The sequence below is a fragment of the Octodon degus genome, unplaced genomic scaffold (genome assembly GCF_000260255.1).
Source record: "Octodon degus isolate 3935 unplaced genomic scaffold, OctDeg1.0 scaffold00193, whole genome shotgun sequence".
NCBI lineage: Eukaryota > Metazoa > Chordata > Mammalia > Rodentia > Octodontidae > Octodon > Octodon degus.
The window spans coordinates 2,736,265-2,757,542 of record NW_004524769.1 but is presented as its reverse complement, the minus strand read 5'-3'; the positions used below and the strand labels follow the sequence as shown (position 1 = coordinate 2,757,542).

The 21,278-nt window shown below is 40.0% G+C and overlaps 1 protein-coding gene across 1 annotated transcript in view; it reads right to left on the bottom strand.

Annotated features, from left to right (window-relative positions):
• Kif18a (kinesin family member 18A) overlaps window positions 1-21,278 on the bottom strand; it is a 70,262-nt gene that overhangs the window by 48,583 nt on the left and 401 nt on the right. The window contains exons 2-9 of the mRNA XM_023704230.1: window positions 12,957-13,324; window positions 11,234-11,391; window positions 8,376-8,480; window positions 7,915-8,025; window positions 4,555-4,752; window positions 3,598-3,774; window positions 2,237-2,311; window positions 1,914-2,026 (exon numbers count right to left, since the gene is read on the bottom strand). Coding sequence (XP_023559998.1) covers window positions 1,914-2,026; window positions 2,237-2,311; window positions 3,598-3,774; window positions 4,555-4,752; window positions 7,915-8,025; window positions 8,376-8,480; window positions 11,234-11,391; window positions 12,957-13,281 — 1,262 coding nt within the window. The 5' untranslated portion in view covers window positions 13,282-13,324. The remainder of the gene's footprint in view (window positions 1-1,913; window positions 2,027-2,236; window positions 2,312-3,597; window positions 3,775-4,554; window positions 4,753-7,914; window positions 8,026-8,375; window positions 8,481-11,233; window positions 11,392-12,956; window positions 13,325-21,278) is intronic.

Genomic DNA, 21,278 nt, shown 5'->3' with positions numbered 1-21,278 from the left:
TTACGTCAGTAGTTCTTAATGAAACTCTGCTGGGAATGAGTATAAGCCACAATACATTGACTTTCCTGCAGTTTTGTCAAACTGATAAATATTTCATAGGAATTATGTACAGACATTGTGATTTCACTGTATCACCTTACACCAAGGCTAATGCCGGTAAATGAACTGATAAGTTATCTTTAGGTTATACCCAAAGATAAATTCTTGGGTTTTTCTATAAGTTTTTAGTCAAGGGCAAAATTAAGTATTTGTCAATTTTGTAATTTTGTGGTCTAGACATTTTACTTGGTGGTGTTTACTAATTATGATGGAAGGAAAGGATTTAGTATTGAAGGTTTCTAGAGCACTCCTTAAAAAAAAAAAAATCATTAAAACACAAAGTGCCCTAAGGGACTGAAAACTATTTCAGTGTGAAAAATGTCCAAATAAAGGCCTATTTCTTAGTTCAGGCCTGAATAATCTGACTTAACATGTTCTTGCTGGCTAGAACCTTCAGGATGTGTGTGACTGTCCTTCGGAACAGCTTTGTACCACTGAGGGTACGAACCAATCTAATTACTTTTATCAGTCTTTTAATTAACAAAGTTTAATCAGAGCCACCCAGCAATGAGACACACAAAGTATAATCCCATTGTGAAGGTGTTTAAAGGTGTCAAATCCAGAAACATTTATTAATTTATAAGATTTTCACTGATAAAAGAGACTTGATTAAGTAGTATGGGGAAGTTCTCTGCAAGCAATTACTCCAACTTTCAGAAACTGGTGGCCTCTTTTTCAAGAAACTTTCATTAACAAAGACAGCTACTGTTCGTATGCCGACAACATCTATGCTTGAGTAAGGAAACAGTAACAGCACACCAGCAATATCACAGCTGAATACTTCCATTAATGAGACTAAATGAATACCAAATCATATTATTGTTTGGTAAAGGCTAAAACTGGAAGAAACTTAAAACTAATGAAATGACAACTCACTTTGAAATTGGTTGCTACAGGGAATAACAGAAATAATTCAAACACTGTAAAATCTGCAGGATAAATAGATCTCCACTTTAAAACTGGCTATTGTCACTGATAGAAACAGCTGTTGCCATGAGTTCTCGTGATGCCTGCAGAGTAACACAGGTGGGACACAGCTGAGACATGGCTTGTGTCGCAGGAGGCACCCAGCACCTTTCTGTGCACGACCTGTGAGCACTGCTGCAGTGACCAGCCTAAAGGACTATGCCCCTAAAATCACCAACATCAACACTGCCATGCTAAAGTCTAGCAGCTTAGGAAGAAAAGGAAAGTAGTTAATAATCAAAAGAACTTCCTACAAGCCAGTGGGACTTCTACCCGGTCGGGACACTGGGGCAAGAGATGTCAATGTGCAGTGGTTTTAGCAGGACAATGCGACAGTCTGGAAAATAAGTGCCCACTCAGAGGACTTCCTTCACCCAATTAGTGGTCTACAGTCAGTAAGTTAGTGAGTTCTTGAACCAGGAGCACTACATAGAAGCCATAAAATACAGGAGCAATGATCACACTAGAGAAGGAAAGCTGGAGTGCAGCTAAGCACAAGCCAGCTTCAGCCAGTCACTGGCTCGACTCCTGCCTCATTCCTACACCTTAGTTTTCTTCACTTCTATAAAAACAAACCAAAAATAAATGCAATATAAGGGCCAAGGAGAGAGCTCAGTAGAAGCGCCTGCCTGACAAGCGCAGGGTCCTGAGTTCAATCCTGGGTACCACAGACAAAAACAAAAACCCCACAAAAGTGTAATACAGAGAGCAACCAGCGACTCTCTAAATTCTATGGAGTTTGTTTGTAGTACATGCAGCCTATGACAAAGGATGATAATCACCATGAAATACCTGCTAAGTTTTAAAGTAATAAATGCTTCAAAATGAGACCTTAATGCTATTTTTACCTTTGGATTTCTTTTTCCTGAGGTTTTGAAATCATTAACTTTGCTTTGTCATTTTTATCAGTGTAGGCTTTCTGTTCTTCATAGGCTTTTAGTTTTTCCTTCAACATTAAAATCTAGGAGAAAGAGAACAATAAGAGTTAAAATATAAACCAAGTTATATGACTCCATCATATATGGCTAAGGCAAACTTTCAGCTATGCAAGTAACTGCATAAGCCAGACGGCCACTGTCACGAGCAGTGCAGCAATTTCTTGGGCAATTAGAGTTAAAGAATCCCATGCAAGGCACTGAGACCAGCACCACACCGTGAACAGCAGACATACCTCCGCCTTCTGCTCATTACAGATCTTTACATACTGGGATATGTGGTTGTTGAGATTAAGAACGTTGCTCTTTAGCTGTCAAAAGAAGAAATCGTCATTGTGCATAAGGGGATAACAAGTGGATAGCTATACACACTAACACACTGGCATTACATCTCGTTAACTGATTTCCACCAATTCTGATATTGCTAGTTTTGACCATGCAGCAATTGTGATTAGGTTCATGATTAAGACCTATGACAAAGAGGACATTGTGAGCATATTAATAAAAACATGAAGTTATAGGTATTACTTTAATGAGAAAAGATTTTTATGTATAAAGAAAATAATTATTTTCTTTGACTTTTAGAAATTTGAAGACAATTTCATGTTGTGTCCATTAACGAGTTCAACCAGTTCTTACTAAGTTCTTATAATGTTTCATCCTTTCAAAAGTGTGGACCCTTGGCATATATGGAATAGTGGAGAGAATGTTAAATTCCTAGGCCCAAAGCAGGATCCAACTCCTGACAGTCTCTCTCTTACCTTGACTTAGAATTCAGTACTTTAAACTTTGAGCTCTGCACAACTGTACACTGGAGCGAAAAAAGCCTGATATGGTGAGTTAGAGCAAATAATACACAAGTGTGTGAAAAACCTGGGCATGCTCATAAGGTATGACTCTATACAGATACTACGTGAATGGCTCTCTTAGGACGGACATACTGGTTCTCTGCAGACACACAGAGGAAACAGCAGACAAGGAGGGAGGAGTCACATCTGTGCCACTGCAGGCCTACTCTGACCTGAGATGCCATTGTTTTAAACACTCATCACGTTTGGAGTCATTTTTTAAAAAATGTCCCAAATCTTTGGGGGAAAAAAAATTATTTCATTTCTTTAGCTACATAGCCACATCAATATCATGAATGTGGAAATTAACTATTTAGAAAAACTCATTTATCGGGAGGCAGAGCCAGCTATTTTCCACATGACATGAGCAAGGCCTGGAGAGGCTCCTGTGTTCAAGGACTCGAGAAGAGTGCTGGTGCTTGGCTCGCACAAAGCACCATTCCTGGCAACAGTGGATGTGTGAAAGCCCTAACTGATGACTGCAGGCTGGGACCCAAGGGCTGGCGAGAAACACAGCACAGCCCCCTAGCACCCTGAGGACTGAATACCATTATCCATCATAAGCCCAAACAAGAGGCTTAAAGGCTCGACCAAGTTAGTGTTCAGTGAACAGCTACAGACACTCCTAACATTAGGTGCCTGAGTCCTTAGTGGAAACACAAACCCAATTAACATTTTTATTAGAATTATATAAAAACTGTCATATGCACCCAGAACTCTTGCAACACAGATAACGTAAACACACTTACAGAAGATTTAATGTCCTTTGCACGGTTAGCATACTTAAGAGTGTTATATGTGTCATCGTAGAATAGAGAGGAAGGACTAACAGCAGCTATCATTATAGTCTGACAGTTTCCTCCAAGAGAATCCTTTAACAAGCGAGTAAGCTTACTATTTCTGTAAGGAACATGCTGATTCTTTTTCTGAAAGAACAAAAAAAGAATTCTTATGCCATTTTCCACATTTAAATGCAAACCTGCTACTACTTCACTATAAGAACTTATGCACTATCCAACTTGGCGCACATTTACGATATAATTGGTGACTGACATGGTAATAATACATTATAGAACTGTACAGTAAATGGATAAAACAAAAATCCTATTTAAAGATTATATCTGCATCGAAGTATGAACCTCACCATAAAACAAAACAGTATATCAGCAGTGGCTCACTGCTAGCTGTGAATAATGTACCACAGTATTGTTGTACCATAGCCTGAAAAATTAACAGCACTTAAAATGTAACCTAGAAAAGACTTTTGTTAGCTAAAATGTTTTCCTCTCTTCATGGCAATTAGTTATTATTCTTGCTGTATAACAGTTATTGCATTGTCACATAAAAACCAAACAAGTGCCTAGTAAGTGTAAGAACACCATACAATATTTTTTGGTACCATACAATATCCATTACAAATCTGATAATCCTTAATGTTCACTTAGTAAATTTTAAGTATGAAACTGAAAATTAAAAAAAAAAAAAAATACAGTATCTTGCCAAAACACAAATGCAAAAAGAAACAAAAATACCCTCCTATAGCTTTCTGGTAGCTCAGACTCTCTGAGCTCTGTATCTAAAAATCATCAATATACTCTTGAGATATAATTTGCACCAGGCCTTCAAAACAAAATGATACGAGGATCTTTCTGGAAATGATGCTTTAATATTTCAAAATATTTAGCAAACAAAGGAAGAGTGTTTACCTTTGTACCTGCTAAGGCATTGATGACGTTTCCGAGTGCCAAAAGGGACCTGTTAATGTTTGTGCCCTCCACAAACCGGGTCCCCGTAGCACTGGTGGAACTGGCCCGCTCGGACCCTGCCAGATCGATGAGTGACATCTTGGCAATGCAGACATTCTGGTTGATGCTTGCTGTTTTGTCTTGTTGTCGCAAATAAATCTTAAATTTTAGAAGCAAAAACAGGATAAGACTGAACAACATTAAAAGAGAAGCATGTTTTTTCTTTCAAAGTACCATAAAAGAAAAATAATATTACTGTCATCCCGAACATGTTCTGAACAAGCTATAATCTGACTGAATTTAATAGTGGAGGGGCCGGGGAGACAGCTGCTGCTGAGGACTGAGCCTAGGACCCTCTATATACCAACCAAGCGTTCCGTTTCTGACTCAGAACCTAAATCTCATGGCAGAAGCTGGGTCCCCAGCATGGTTCTACCAGGAAGAGGTGGCATAGGCTTGTAGTTCTAGCTTCTCAGGCAGCTGATGGTGGAAGAAAGTTTGAGCCCAACAAGTATGAGATCTGCCTGAGCAACACAGCAGAGCCAACTCTAAAGGAAGAGGGTGAATGGGAGGTCTTCTGGTCACTGAGAGGCAAGGCCCTGAACTCTCTTTCTTCTTGTTTTCTGTCTTGGAAATAAGCACAGTCTAATCCCTCCAGGTGCTCCTGGTCACGCTGTGCTGCCTCAAGACAGGCCTACAAGCACCTGCAGCAAGGGACCATGGACTGAACCCTCCAAAACCATCAGGCAAAATCAACCTTCCACTTACAGGTTCATCATCTCAAGTCATTTACTATAGCAATAAAACGCTCACTAACACAGTCTAAGAGGGAAAATAACTCTTCAACTGCTAAAAGACAAAGTATAAAATCATCACAGTTGATGATGGGGACAACTAGGTCCTACAAAAATAATGTTCCTAAAAGAAAACAGAGGCAGTGGTCAGACTACCTCATATGACTCTAGGACCACCCAAAAGGAAAGATGACATAAATGCTGATCCAAAGTAAAGAGTATCTCCATACTGTTCTATGTCCCCATCACTAGAGGCACGAAATACATAAAAAGACAGTAATGTACTTGTCATTTGTAAAAGTATAATTTTTTCAAGGTATTTTAAATTGTTTTGAAAAATTTTAAAATAGGTGCTAAGAGATGAAGAGGGTAAGCTACTATTATGTTTTTTTTTTTTTTTTTTTTTCTTTTCTTTTTGGCAGAACCGGGAATTGAACTCAGACCCTTGTGCTTGCCAGGGAAGCACTTGCCAGAGAAGCACTCTACTGAGCCATCTCCCCAGCCCCTACTATTATGTTATAAATTTCTCTTATCAACTTTTTTTTTATAAAGCAAGCTCTACAATCTTAGGGAACTCTTAGTGTCACAGATAACGTTTCTCTCAAAATTACTGATGAATGAAAAGTCAATTAAGACTCAGGACATATAAGAACTTGTACTGTTACATCATGTAACTCGGTAGTTTCCCAAATTTTCTGATGAAAGAGATTATGGGGCTAAAGAGGAAAGTGATCGATGATGTAGAGTGTGCCTAAGGAGAGTCACATGCAGAGAAAACATTCTCTCAGGCTTTCACAGAGAGCAGTTTTTTTCCTAAATACTTCTATTACAACAATAACTAATCCTCTTACTAGATCTTTTTGTATTTGTCTAAAATCTAGTTTTATTTCTCTTTCAGTGGAGTATTTCATAAGCACTGTTATGCCCTTGGTTAGCAATCTCAAACAAATGGCCATTTTTTTAATTTAACAGACCAAAATTAGAGAAAAAGGGGAGCCGCAAGGAAAGCCAACATTTTGGCCCTTCCAAGGTCAATTAAGACTCAGGACATATGAGAACTTGTACTGTAACGTCATGTAACTCGGTAGTGTCCCAAATTTTCTGATCAAGGAGATTATGGGGCTAAAGAGGAAAGTGATTGATGATGTAGAGTGTGCCTAAGGAGAGTCACATGCAGAGAAAACATTCTCTCAGGCTTTCACAGAGAGCATATTGGCCAAGCAATGGCCATGACTCATCCACATGGCTAATACTGACAAAGGATCTATAATCTGAGGTACGGGATCTCAGGATAAATCCTGAGGGGATTTCACTGACTTTATCAGATCCAAAAGCTACAAATCCTCTTGTTGCATAGGATCTGCTTTATCTTGGTCTTAACCATCCAGCAGAAAAGTATAAAAATGAAGTATAAGAAGTAAAGCCAGGCTGTTAGGTTGAGCTGTAGGGGACTCAGGTCAACAATTTCTGACAGTGCCAGTGAAGCGGAAGACCCAGTACTATTATGAACTACTGGACTCCTTTAGAATATTTTGCTGAGTTAATACACCTATAATATTCAAATAACGGAACTTAACAAAAAAGGGGATACAGATGAATGTCCATTTTGTATCTGTGTATTCAAAGTGGTTAGGATAGATACATAGTTACATTCCATTAATGAACAGAGGTATTTGTTGTAATAGTGTTTGTAAATAGGATATCATGTCTGCATCTTGTACAGCAATTAAACACTAGGAAGAATGTATGCAATGTGTTAATTATTGAATCTGTCCTACCAATCTGGTTTGAAACTGTTTCATTGCTATTTGTTTCTGAATAAAATTATGGAGAAAAAAAATTAAAAAAAAAAAAGAAAAGTCAGTGTAGGAAGAGAAGACGATGAAAGCTTGGCAACCTGGTAGGATGTGAATGGCTGACTGCCTGGGAAAGGAATCTTCCCAAATGGGAAAAGTTCTCACACAGCACAGTCCAGGACGAAGGTTCATACAATCATTTTGATATAAGCAGACTAGAAACCATAAACAGAAGTGCCACTGATGCTTTAGCTCCTACTTATGTTGCTAAAACATGCATGTGGTTGAATTACTAAATACAGCTACTTAATGATCTTTATAGTGAAACCTTCTAAAATGAAAATTGGTATCGTCTAAGATCCAATTAATTGTTTCTATAAATCTAGATCCGTGGACTGAAGTCTTATTCTGAATTAAGTATCTACAGAAAAAAATTTTACATACTTAAAAAAAACTTGTATCACTATCATTTTACAATTCCGTACCTATAAATTCTATATTTTTCTGAAATCTTATATGCAATAAGGTGAACATTCATTTTTTTTTTTTTTTATGTGAAACATCTTAATTCTAACTTATGATAAAATGCTCTCCAAAGTTGCAAAGGAGAAGAAAAAGTCAGAGGTGGAGATGTCTACAAAGTTTTCCTTAGGCATAACAACCATCACCCTGCATTCTGCTCTGTTCCTTTCCAATTCCATTTTCAGAGTGACAGTCCAGTGGAGTGTTACCTGGAAAACCGCATGAGAACGGGAGGAGGCAGCATTGGCATCGGTGGGGTGCTGCGTCCGGTTTTTGTTCCCATTATCCAGCAGCAGTAAAATTTCTTCTGAGGATCTGGGCTAGAGATATTTTGATAGGAAAAGAAATTATTGAATAAACTCTTCTTTCCCTCTCTTCTTCTGTTTATCTTTTTATTCTGGGGATAAGAGCCAGAGTTGCACACGTGATAGGCAAGTGCCTCACCACTGAGCGAAACATGTTAGTGCATTTAACATGTTAAATCTTCAAGCACATTTTTAGGAGGAAAAAGTTCACTTAATTAAAAGCAAACAAAGCAAGTCTATGACATACTCCAATCATTTAGTTCTATAACTTATTAATTTCTTTCTCAAACAGCATGGAAAATAAATAATGCCTAACTAGGTACACTTGCTGTGCTAGCAGAAGGAAAAGATGTTTATAGATATACCTGGTGCAAAGACAGACCCTGAACAACCACTCCTTTCTGCGTATCTTCGCGGACAGCAAGTGGCCCTGAATTTACTAAGAGGTCACGAATCTGTTCATTATATACCTTAAAAAAAAAAAAAAAAAAAAAAAAAGGTTTAGCTTTGATGTCAAAATAACAGTGTCCACCTCACACACCTACTGCTGATTTAAGGTTATTAGCACTTTACTTTCAGGATAAGCAGCAGCGCATTATCATTCTTCTCACTTTTCTTTATAATATTACCATAAATTCCTACCACGCCACAAATGGTTTGCTTGCTTAGGCTTAAAATGCAAACTTAAAGAGTCTGAGTCATTAATAATTTCTGACAATAACTGCAGTAAAACAAAGATTAGTAAGATGGCTAAGGTGCTGTTTCTTACTTCTCAGAAATACATAAATGCCAGAGAACAGGCGTTGACAGAAACCCCACACTCAGTGGCAGGTGGTGCTGGCCTCACTGCTCCTCAACCGACACCAAGATGGACACACACTGGACACACACGCTTCTGCAGCTGCATGAGCTAAGCCCCACGATGACTGCACTCTACTGCGGGCTATCAGGGATAGTCTGTATTCCCTAGCTTTGGCAAAATCTAAAAAGTAACTTTTGTAAGTAACATATACAAATAGATTCACCCACTTCATAATTTACTAATGGTATACAATTTAACATTTGTCAAAGAAATGATCATGACACTGATTTAAGAAAAAGAACCAAAAAAACCCCGAAAACCAGTCTTTGACAGTATTTTCTTCTGCGTTCTAACACAAAGCCCACAGTGCAAACCTGTGCCATCACGATCATTCTCTAGCACTGATAGGCCCCCGCTGGAAACGGGGGGCCAGTTTTTCGGCTGTTCTGCAGATGGGCGGCACTCACTTTTCTACTGCTTCTCCTTTTCTGTTTACCACGCTCAAGAGAAAGATCATTGTCAAGCTGAGCTACGCAGCAGGCTTCAGTGGGAGCCTCTGAGGAACACAGATGCTGCGCCCGCACCCCAGAACTGCTAAATCCCAGCATTGGCTGAGATGGCCATAGGGATTGTTTAGTGTGCCACAGGTAGTTCTGGTGCACTGCCTGAGGGCAAAGCCTAATCAGTCACTGCCTTGTCATTAATAAAGTGCTAGCAGATTAAAAGAATACTTGCAAAAATTAGGAAAATAACCAAGTTTCAAAACCTTTCCCAGTTGAAAACAAATCTAAGAAAGAAAAAAAACCATAGTCTTTTTTCCCAGTTGAGGACAATTCTTTTTAATATTTAAAAATGAGTTTTACTCTTCTATCTCTAACTTCTGTACACTGAACAGGTAAACTTAACAATGTATATGATTTTAATCAACCACTGGAAGAAGTTCCCTCAGTAGGGACCAAACTGAGAAATTTTCTGGCAACAGAAAAAACAATACAAAACAAAAAAACACTCAACACAGCGAATGAAGGGGCTCAGGTTTCTAAGACACTATTAAACACTAAGTTAGAACATCTGCTTTTAGACACCATTTGCGGAATCCTGTTATTAAGCGGTAGGGGCCATGAAGAAATAGTGGGGTCTATCAAAGAGGTACTTCGGGAACCACGAAAGAGGCTCCATTAGGTAAATCTCGCACAATTTGAGTGCATACACACAAGAAAAGATCGCAGACAGGGACTCTCATCTACTGAAAAATAAGAGACGTTGACTCCACACTGATGTTAAAAAGCAAAAGGAAAGCTGTTCCTCACAGCGAAAGGACAATGAACAAATGAAAACAATAGGTGGAATTTAAAAATCCCCATCACAGTGACATTGCTACATGCACGCATCCTTAGTCGATGCTAACTCTAACGGATATACGCTGGCGGGAGAAGAGGACATTCACATCGTCTCCCCACAGGGTTTATTAATTGTAAGAAGAAGCGGTACCGTTAGTGGAAAATCTTGCAAATGTTCCCAAAATAAAATAAGTGAAATTAAAATTGCCAGTAATGCGGCCAACCAGCCAGACATCTTGACATAAAGCAGTAAAAACCTAAAAAACTTGTGTTGTTTCTGCCACTGTACAATCTGAATCTGTGCCAACCCAAATTGAAGAGTCTATGGCAGTGTCATAAAGCACAAAGCGTCACAAAGAAAAAAAACACTGCACATTAAAGGGGACTCGAGAGAGCACAATGAACTTAATCTTGATCTTAGTTTTCCATCACATACAGCATTAGCCAATAACTAGCAAAATTTCGTTAAGGTCAATCGAGTTGACAATATCATTAATTTCCTAATTTTGATGATTATTCAGTGGTTATTGAAGAATACTTCCTGCTTTCATAAGTTCACAGCTTAAACAGTTTTAGAACAAATGCATACACAGAAAAAGCAAATGTAGTAAAATGGGATATTACTGTCAAGTGTATCTGGAGGTTTTTTATACTATTTTGTAACTTCCCTGTATGTCTGAGACTATGCCCTCCCAGAAAAACAAAACAAAACAGAAAACAGAGCAAGATACATTTAAAAATGTTTACCCTCCACAAGAATTTTAATGGTTTTATAACCTCTGAGAAAATTCTTATGTAATAAAATACATTAGAACTTGTTCCATGCATAATCTAAAGCACTTGTGGGTAAAAACAGTATGAGAGACATAGGGAGAGAAGAACCAGTTGTGATCGTGTCATGTTCGGCATGATGTGCTAGTTGCAAGACGTCACTCATTTACCAAATTAAAATTTCTCAGAAACGCTCATTCACCATGCAGAACAGCCGTGCACCAAGTTACTCGCAATCCAGGGTTTGACCGTAATGTGAATGAGCAATTTCTCAAAAACAGCCATTGGTCTACAAACATTGCCAACTTACCTCCAGGTAAGAAACTGCAATGCTACATATTTTCTCTTCTTTAATCTCATCCATGCACTTGTAGAGGTCTAACATTGTTAGGTACATTACTCCAGGTTCAGCAGCTGATCCCAGCATCGTGTGGGTTTTCCCAGCTCCCGTGGCGCCATATGCAAGTACTGAATTTTTATGGAGAGGCATCAAAGCTCTTCATTATGACACACAAGATTCTGATCTCCACTGTCCAGGGGATACGTCCGTCTGGGTACCCTAAACAGTAACTTTAAACCCAATCAGTACCACCTGGTTCCACTTAGCACTCAAGTCATTTTCTGTGCCTTTCCTGATCATCACAGGAGTCTGTCTACTCCCTCAGTCAAAGCTCAGTACAGGGGACCACCCAGACCCCTCTCTCCTGGCTGTACCAAAAGGTACTTCCAACTGTGAGCTGCCCAGCACCAAAGTCCTCAGTACCCCATGTAACATGATACAAACTAGTACATAAATGAATTCAGATAAAGGATATTACATAATTGCTTTTTAAATTCTTGTTTTGCACAAATAATTTTGTTTTCAATATCCTCTCCTGTACAACATAAACTATACTTTCTTCAAATGCATAAAATAATCTACTCTTTGATTTATAAATAGCAAACACCTAGGAAAATAATTAAAGCATTAAATTCTCATATATTCTTATGTTTTACTTGATTCTAATTGACATAAATGGACAGCTGGATATTTGGGAGTCAAAAAAAAAGGAAGGGTTTAAAAATTTCTAGAGATTATATGAAATTTTATGAAGGAAAGGAACATATTCTTCAAATGAGAATCATACCAGTTTTAATCATCAAACTGTATTTTAACTGTAAATGATCAAGGGAGTAAGTCTGTGATAAAAATAAAATATCAGCTGGGCATGGTGTGCACATCACGAATCCCAGCACTCTGGAGTCAGAGGCAGGGGAATCACTGCAAGTTTGAAGCCAGTCTAGGCTATGTAGTGAGTTCGAGGTCATTCTCAACTGTATAGTGAAACCCTGTCTCAAACATACAAACAAAAATAAAATGAGAGACGGAATATGGTAGAGCTATGGAATTCCTGTGGAAAATATAAAAATTGATAATTGCAAAATTAAGATATTAATAATGGTGTTCAATCATTGAACTGTACTTGTAATCACTGAATTAACTAGCCATTTGACATATATCCTTTACTGAGAAATCAAATACGGCATTTTGGAAGGCAGATTATAGCCTCTCCAAAGCATTAGAGATGCTTCTTGGGTTGAAGATAAGCTAAAATAATATCAGATATTCAACTGTAATGGAGATTTAACAGATTTAGTTCAAAGTACTTTAGACAAAAATGGCCGTGCAACAAGCTGCCCAGTGTTCAAAATGTTCAACTGCTCACCAGGGATACAATTAAACAGTTAAGCAGTGAGAATATTTATGAAAATAAGTTATAAGAAATCTGACATCATCAATTGCACAAAGCACACAATTTAATGATACAGGAAAATGCCAGGACTATCCTCAGGGACCACAGCAAGGCCCTGGGAAAAGAAAAGTTTCAAAAATGAAACAGACAGTCTACCCTTAAAAGTAGTCCTTCATTTCTTTAAAAAGTTTTTTAGCATACAAGTACCTGAAATTTGACTATATTTAGAAGGAAGGATCAAGTACATGTCCCTCCTATGTAAAAATGAAATCAAACAGAGAAATAAACTGAAAAAATTACCTGTGCAATTATATCCATTCAAAAAACTGCGAAGAATTGGCTTGGTAGTGTGTTCAAAAACTTCCAACTGAGTTGAAGTTTCACCAAAAACAGTATCAAATACAAATTTAAGGTCTTTATTTTGTCTCCTTGAAATATCAAAATTTGAAGTTTTCTTTTTAGGGAAAAAACCGACTTCTTCTTGTTTGGGGTCAAAAACTAATATATGTTTATCCACAACTTGGACCACCTTATGAAATCCTGCTGCTTTTTCTTTTGTGTTTTCAGGACGTACACGAACAACTACTTTCATGTGGTGACACAAGTCCTCCTCAGGGACAGACATTATTGATTATCCTGATTTCTGTGTATAAGAATGCCAAATATTTCTGAAATCAAAAAGAAGAATGAAGTTTTAATATTCTACCTCTAATGGGCAGGTAATATTCACTCAAAAAGAGGTGCTGATCCTGTTCTACTCACCTGGGAAAATACATAATTAAATTACCTAAAGGAAAAAATTAAATGGTACACATACACACACAGAAAAGCATGATGGCAATATTTTTTCTTGTAGTCAGACCCTCAGCTTCAGTTTAAATTTAAACACTGCACCTGTAGCCCCACCATTCCACACTCAGCTCTGAAGTTCACCACGGCTGCAGCACAGTTCTCACCTGGGTGGTGCGAAAGGCCAGGAAAGAAGCTTTCCGCACTCCATCAGGGTAAGGGTGGCAGAGCGTTAGCTCGGGAACTATTTTTAGTAAAAGCATCTTGGCTGCCAGCCTCTTGGCAGTGGAAAATGAGACATCCAGGTCGGTCTCCGGCTGTGCCTCAGAGACACATGGGTTACAAACAGTTCCAAAGGTGCATCAAGTAGCTCAGCAGGAGCTCCTCAGGTTGGAGAGGATAGAAATGGCAGGGACCCCGTGGTGTATTTAGAAATCCTAGTGCCAAAATAAGAGTTCATAGGTTCCCATTTCCTAACGATGCACCCTTTTAAGGAATATCAGTAATGATAGGTTTAAAAATTATGAGCTTTTCAATGATTACTTCACATGAAAAGAAGAAAAGTAGATTTACAAAGATCAGTAACTTAGAAATCTCAACTATCCACAACATTCTAGACTACAAACATGAAGGTGACGGAGTTAGTAGGAACCCCACTTCCGGGACGTTGTTGTGTCCACTGTGTCATGCTCACAAAGGGCAGGCTATGGAGATAACTGCTTACCAAAACATGGGTGAAGAAAACGTGCATATACACATTGGAGAATTATAATATTCAGTCTTAAAGAGAATAAAGTCCAGGCACTTGTTGATAAAATGGATGAATCTAGAAGACACTATGTTAAGTAGAACAAACCAGGCACAGAAAAATATCATATGATCTCATTTTGGGGTAGAATCTGCACTAGGCAAATAAAAATAGAGTTGAATGTCAGTCCTCAGAGGCGAGGGGGTTGGGATGGGCAGAGAAAGGGAAAATCCTGATCAAAGCATACAAAATTCCTGTGATACTCCAGGAAGATGTTCTGGTGACCAGTTACTGCACAACATGCACTGTGTATTCTATATGTGCTAAGTCACATGCTTTAAATGTTTACCACAGAGGTCCAAGAGGTGAAGTATGTTTATAAGCCTGATCTGCTCGGTCAGCAGTACATGCATGTGAAACACCACCTTGTACTTCATAAATAAATTCCATTATATCTATCAATTAAGAAACACACCAGGGCCAGCCAAATAGTTCAGAGGATTAAATCGCCTGCTTAGACAGAAGCAGGGGCTGGGAGTTTGATCCCCTGGCCTGCCATGCCAGCCCTACCCCTGGAGTGTGCTGAGATGGCAACTGAGATGGCAATTGAGACTGGGTGTGGTGGTTCACGCCTGTAATCCCAGCTCTTGGGAGGCTGTAAACAGGAGGATCACTCTAAGTCTGATCTACACAGTGAGACCCTGGACACCCTGTCCTAAATAAAAAAAAAAAAAAAAAAAAAAAAAAGGAAACACCAGAAGACAACAGAATGTGAGTGAGGACTTGAAGCTGGAGAGGGATGAGGTCAAGCACACACCGAGATGGACTTTCTCACAGAAAAGGGCCAGTGGGAAGAACAACGGAGGGAGCAAGCAGAGGTAGGCACATGCAGATATCGCAGGCTGCTCAAGACCTTCAGCTTACCCTCTGAACAAGACAAAGAACTGCCTCGGAAGGCTCTGAGTGAGTATGGGAGTGACAATGTCATTCATCACTCTCACTGGAAACAGTGATTAGTCCTCTGAAAGACAGACTCTGTCAAAAAAATGAATATACTGTTCAGGAAAAGAAAAATAATGTTCAGGAAAGGAAAAATGATGTGCTTCCGATAGATAGTGTCACCCTTCGTACGAGGGACCCTAGAGGACAGCATAAATTGCAGAAAGCCCACCTACACTGATGGCCCTTAGACAAGAAATTAGATGTGGGTACACAGTGATCTCAGGGTAGAGGTGACCCCACAGCAGTACACTGTACTCATAAATGGCCGGAAGCTAACAACTACTGCTTTGAGCGCGTGCTGTCATTGTAGAGAGCAAAGATAACTTGTCTTGTCTCATCTTGAGATGTCACCATAAACTGAGTATGAAACTACTTATGTGAGTTCTTCCTTTCCTGAAGTGTGCATGCATTTTTGGTGGATTCGAGTACTGAAATGATGGTAGCTCCGACCTGGGCTGATGGCAGGTCTAGGAAGTTGGACTCCAGGCCAATTCTGAGAATAAAGCCAACAGACTCCTCTGAGAGGGACATGCAGGTTATGAAGAAAGACAGAGTGTGCTGGGAAAATGGAATAGCCATCCAGGGAGACCAAAGTGACAGGAGTGGAACAGGGAGAGGTACTGTGTGGTAAAGACACCAGCAGCACAGTTCACACATGCGTAGTTTAAGAGCTTACAGAGATTCAGGGGGAAAGTTTAGGGCAGCAAAGTCTTTCCTTAGCATCTCAAGGGAGTTTGAGTTTTTAAAGTTTTTAACAGCTTAGAACTGCCTTAGGAATTTTGGGAACCATTAAATCAAGGAGACAGTGATCAACTATGTATTTAAACACAGTAAGTCAAGTAGTTCCTGAGAATTAACCATAGGATTGAGAAACCAACTTGGGGCACCAGGGAAGTGGTGTAGACAAACTCTGTGTGTGAAAAGACCTGTGGGCAGGAGACTGACAGGACCTGGAGTGAAAATGAAGAAGCAGGGACTAGGCAAGGGGGCAGGAAGAGCAGCAACAGGGACTTAGTGTGTGTGTGTGTGTGTGTGTGTGTGTGTGTATAACGGGAGAAATAGTGTCAACATAAAGCTAAACAATGTCACAAAACCATAGATCTCTGGACTTGATTCAAATAATACCAAAGTAATCTTAAAGTCTCAGGTGGGGGCCAGGGCAATAGCTTAGTAGAATAAGTGCTTGCCTGGCAAGCACAAGGGCCTGAGTTCAATCCCCCATTACACACACACACACACACACACACGTCTCAGGTGTAGGAATCAGCTCTGCCTTTTTAGGACTCTGTTTTTAACCAGTAATAGAATTCTGAAGCAGCCATGCCTACAACTGGGATTCTCACTTAGGTCCCACATAAATGATGGTCTTCTTCTTCTTCCTCACCCTTGACTTTTTGTCTAGCCCATTCCCATAAGGCATCTAGGCCTGCTTTGGGGACCTTGTGTGGGTCACAGACCTCCCATTTGTAGACAAGAGGTAACAAGCTGCGTGTGGGGCTACACCCCTACCATTCCAGACCCAGAGGCTGAAGCAGGAGGAGCCTGAGTTCAAGGCAGCTCAGGTTACACGGGAGTTCAAAGCCAACAGGACTACAAAGGGAGAAAAAGGAGAATTGTAGCTCATAGTATTGTGATGAAGGGGAGTCATCAAGAATTTGAGAAACATCTGTTCTCTATCTGCCTCCCAGTCTGCCTTCTCTCAAACAGCCGCTGGTACAGAAGATGCACACTTCTTTTCTGTCTGCAACAGGTGCATGGTCTCCCACTTTCCCTTGAAGCCCAAGCCCAGCCCAGCCAAGTATTTCTAACCCTTCTTGAAATATTCAACAATGCTTTGACTTCAGCAGACAGACGTTAATTGGAGTCAGATGGCTTAGGTTTAATTACCAGCTCTAAGCAGGAGGTGGTAGTGCACACCTGTGACCCTAGAGCTTAGAAGGTGGAGGCAGGAGGATCCCTACAAATTCGAGGCCACCTGGGATACACATACGTTCAAGGCTACTCTGAAGTACATAGCAAAACCCTGTCTCTCAACACTCCAAATACAAAGCTGGGCCTGGTGACTCACACCTGCAATGCCAGCAATGGAGGCTGAGGCAAGATAATCTCAAGTTCAAGCCCAGCCTGGGCAAGACCCTGTCTCAAACAACCTTACCCCTAGCTCTACTGCTGACCACCTATAACAATGGCTCACTTTTCTCATTGGTAAAGATGGACATGGCAGTACCTACTTACCAGGGTTATTTTAGCCCAAGAAAGGACTAATGCCTCAGCACAATGCCTGACCCAGAGTTGTAGTGTGTTACAGGTGTTTGTTACTGCTGCTCTTTACAGTGCACTAAGGGAAGTGGGCATCCATACTGACACACACATAGAGGTGTTAACTCCGACAAGTACTACAGGAGGAAGATTATGCATGTTATGAAGTGTATAACGCTAGATTAGTATAGTCAAGTTTCCTAGAGGAAGTGACCACTGAGAGATGAAGGACAGATAGTTACTAGGTAAAAGCATCTTACGAAGAAAACTAGTTATGTTTTTATAGCCATTTACTGAATGGCCTCAACTGCTCTGGGCCTGGGATATATAGAGTCAGAAGCATGCGCAGACTCCTTTAGATGGACAAGATTCTCAGCTCTTCTAAGTGTCTCCGGTGGGATGGTGACTTCCTGGGTCATAAGTATTTCAAGTGGTGAGTGTAAGAACACAAGCTAACTTGCTCAAGGGTCAATTTGACTCAGTCTTTTGGTTTTTTAAATTCAGTTTTGTAGGAATGGATGTAGTTTTATCTACAGTAATTCAAGAAAGGCTCATGGGAATCTTTGGTTTCTTCTGTAATGACTAGATTAGAGAGAATAGAGAGAAAAGAAGGCTACATTAAAAAGATAAAACTGGACGTTGTGAGTTTTGAAGATCTGGAATCCAAGCCTGAAGAATTTAGACTTGGATTTGAAATTACTTAAGAATCAGCAAGATCACTTCAGATGCCAGTAGGTGTTCCTGAAGTAACATTTCAGGGAGAGGCTTTGACAGTGACCTCAAGGAGCTAAGTATGTCAAATGTAACTTTGTTTCCCAACTTGTTGGAGATCTGAACAAAGTTATAGACCTTAATTTTTAAAGTTTTACATTCTCTTTTTAAGAATAAATGAGGAAATAAACTTCCTCTCCCCCTTTCTTTCTCTTTAAACTGTGGATTGAGCCCCGGCCCTTGCATGTGCATAATATGCAAGGAAGCGTTCTATCACCAAATGACATTCCAAGCTTCAATTTTCTTAATAAAGACGCTTAAAGCCAACAGAGTCACGAAAGTGTAAAATTAAAGCAGGGTCATATGGTATACGCCTGTACACCCAATTATTTAGGAGACTGAGGCAGGAAGATCTTTCTTAGCTCCAAAGTTGGATAGCAGCCTGGACATCACAGCTAGAATACTGTCTCAAAATAAAGTAACTTTCTGAAAAGGGTTATCAGTTACTTTTCTCTCTTTGCTGAGACAAAATGACTGATACCCAATGTTAAAGAGGGAAGGGTTTATTTAGCTCAGTTTGTAGAGGTCTTAGTCCATAATCAGCTGGCCTCAAAGCAGGGTAGCAACCATTCTTGGCAGCTGAAAACAGCAAAAACAACAAGGATGACAGAAACAAGCCTCTTTCTGACTCATTTATTTTCTCTAGACTGCTGGGATTAGGGCAGTACCAATCCAATCAGTGGACTGATTCAGGCAGTAATCGCCTGCCCTTAATCCTGCTAGCACACTTGGTTACAAAACTGCACTACGAAACAACTACACACTATCTGGGCATGGCAATGCACATCAATATCCCTGCACTCTGGGAGGCTGAGGCAGTATTGGAAACCTGAGTTACGAAGTGAGCTCCAGGCCAGCCTGAACAACATAGTGAAACCCTCTCAAAAAGGCCAAAACAACAACAACACCAACAAACTCCACACGCTCTATATATTCAGCTGCCTTGGAAAAGTCTGCCTTGCATGTCCTAAAGGAGGACATTCAGGCACAAACCACAAGGATAAGTAAAAATTGGTGCAAATGTGCTGACATCTTTAGGGATCAACAAGATTATTCCCATATTAAAACACGATGCCTTCATTCTTTTGTAACACAGCTGACTAAAAGAAACAGATGCACTGTACAGGTGATTCAGAATCAAGGGCCAGAGAACAAACTCCTTGCTCATGATTAAGGACAGAAGCAGCAAAAGCATATGCAGTAGCTTTTGAAAGAGAGAAGACTGATATTGTTATCTGCACAACACTGCGGTTTACAAATTCTTTTTATAGCTTCAAAATTTTACCAATTTTATGTATAATTAGAAAAAAACAGTACAAAGATTGGGTATGGTGGCACCTGTCTGTAATCCCAACATTTTGGGAGGCTGAGGCAGGAGGATGGTTGTGAATTTGAGGCCGGCCTGGGCTACAAAGTGAGCTCAAGGCTAGCCTTAACTTTTTACACAGTGAGACTCTGTCTCAAAAAAACCAAAAAAACAAAAACAAAACAAAACAAAAAAAACCCCACAACCAAGTATGAGTTCAATCCCCAGTATTGTCAAAAAAAAAACAAGCTTAAAATATTTGACAATGACAATTGCATATATTGAAGGCATACAGTATGATGACTTGATTTATGTATACACTGTATAATGATTACCACAATTAAATTCCTTTTTTTTTGTATTTTAGTACAGGGCCTACAGGGTCTCACTATGCTGATCCGACTCGTAGTAATCCTCCTGTTTTCAATCTTTCCAAGAGCTGGGATTATAGGTGCACACCACGCCCACTCTCAAGCTCCATCTCAGCGTGTCCCAGAGTGCTTTAATATGCTGAGCTATTTGGCCAGCCCTCTAAATGTTTTAGTACTTTTTTTTTGGTATTTTAAAATTTAATAAAACTATCATCCACACTGTGCATGGGTTCCTAGGGACTTGTTCATGCTATAAACTTAAGTTCTGTACCTGTAGACTAACATTTATGCATTTCTCCTGTAATTCAGATCCAGTCTACTTTTGACAGATGTTGAAATCCACTTGTCATGTATCACATCGAAGCCATTCTTGGAAAACATGTTTTTAAGAACACCCGGATTAGGTAAAAATGGTGATAATTAGTGGTAATGAGCAAAAAAGATGATGGTTTGAGTGTATTCTATGTGCCAAGCACTATGGCAAACATCTGCCATTCATCACCTCATTGAGTGCTTATCATGTAAGGTAGGTTCTATTGTTTCAGAAGCACAAGGATGTAACTGTAGGATTGTTAGCTTTGCCAAATGACACAGCGACGGGGGGCCACAAAGTGGTGGTCCACATACACAGCCCATGTTCTTCCTAACTGTGCTCTACTGGAATCAGAACAGAACAGGCCCTGATAATGATACAATATTGAAGAACACAACTAGAAAACATTCCTTAAATACAGACTCAAATCTGAATTAGATTCCAACTCAACAAACATTTTTAGGGATTGTGAACCCTCCTCATTTACTATGTCTGTAACCAAGCCATGTTGTTGTTTATCTTCATTGACTCAAGGTATATGGGCAGTGTGGCAAAGTGTAAATAGTTCTTCAATAATTTAGGAGATTAACAATTGTTAAGAGCAGACGTCTTTGTTTCCTGAAATAGGCCTTACAAAGTAATAAAAAGTAACAAACCTGGTCTTCAGACTTGGTCTTCTCCAGCACCATAGTCGGGTCACATGCCAAAACCCGAACCCATGCGACCAACTGTCCCACAGCCTGCGATCTAAACTAGTTTCCTACAACAGACGAGCACATCCCGGTCAGGTACGTGCTTCTCCTGTAGCAAAGGACGGCGGACACCCGTGGGTCTTTTGTAGCTGGGAGTCCACAGGGCGCCAACAGGGAAAGTTCTGCAGATCTGAGAGCAGAAGGCGGGCGGTATGATTCTCGGCCTGACCGGCACGTCGGAGGCAGGGCTTGGCCCCGCTGGGTCCCCGAGGCACACAGGGCAGGCCTCGCAGCCTCGCCGCCCCGACCTGCGCGACCACTGCAGCCGGAGCCCGCTCCACCCACAGCAGAGCCCCGCAGGACAGCCGCAC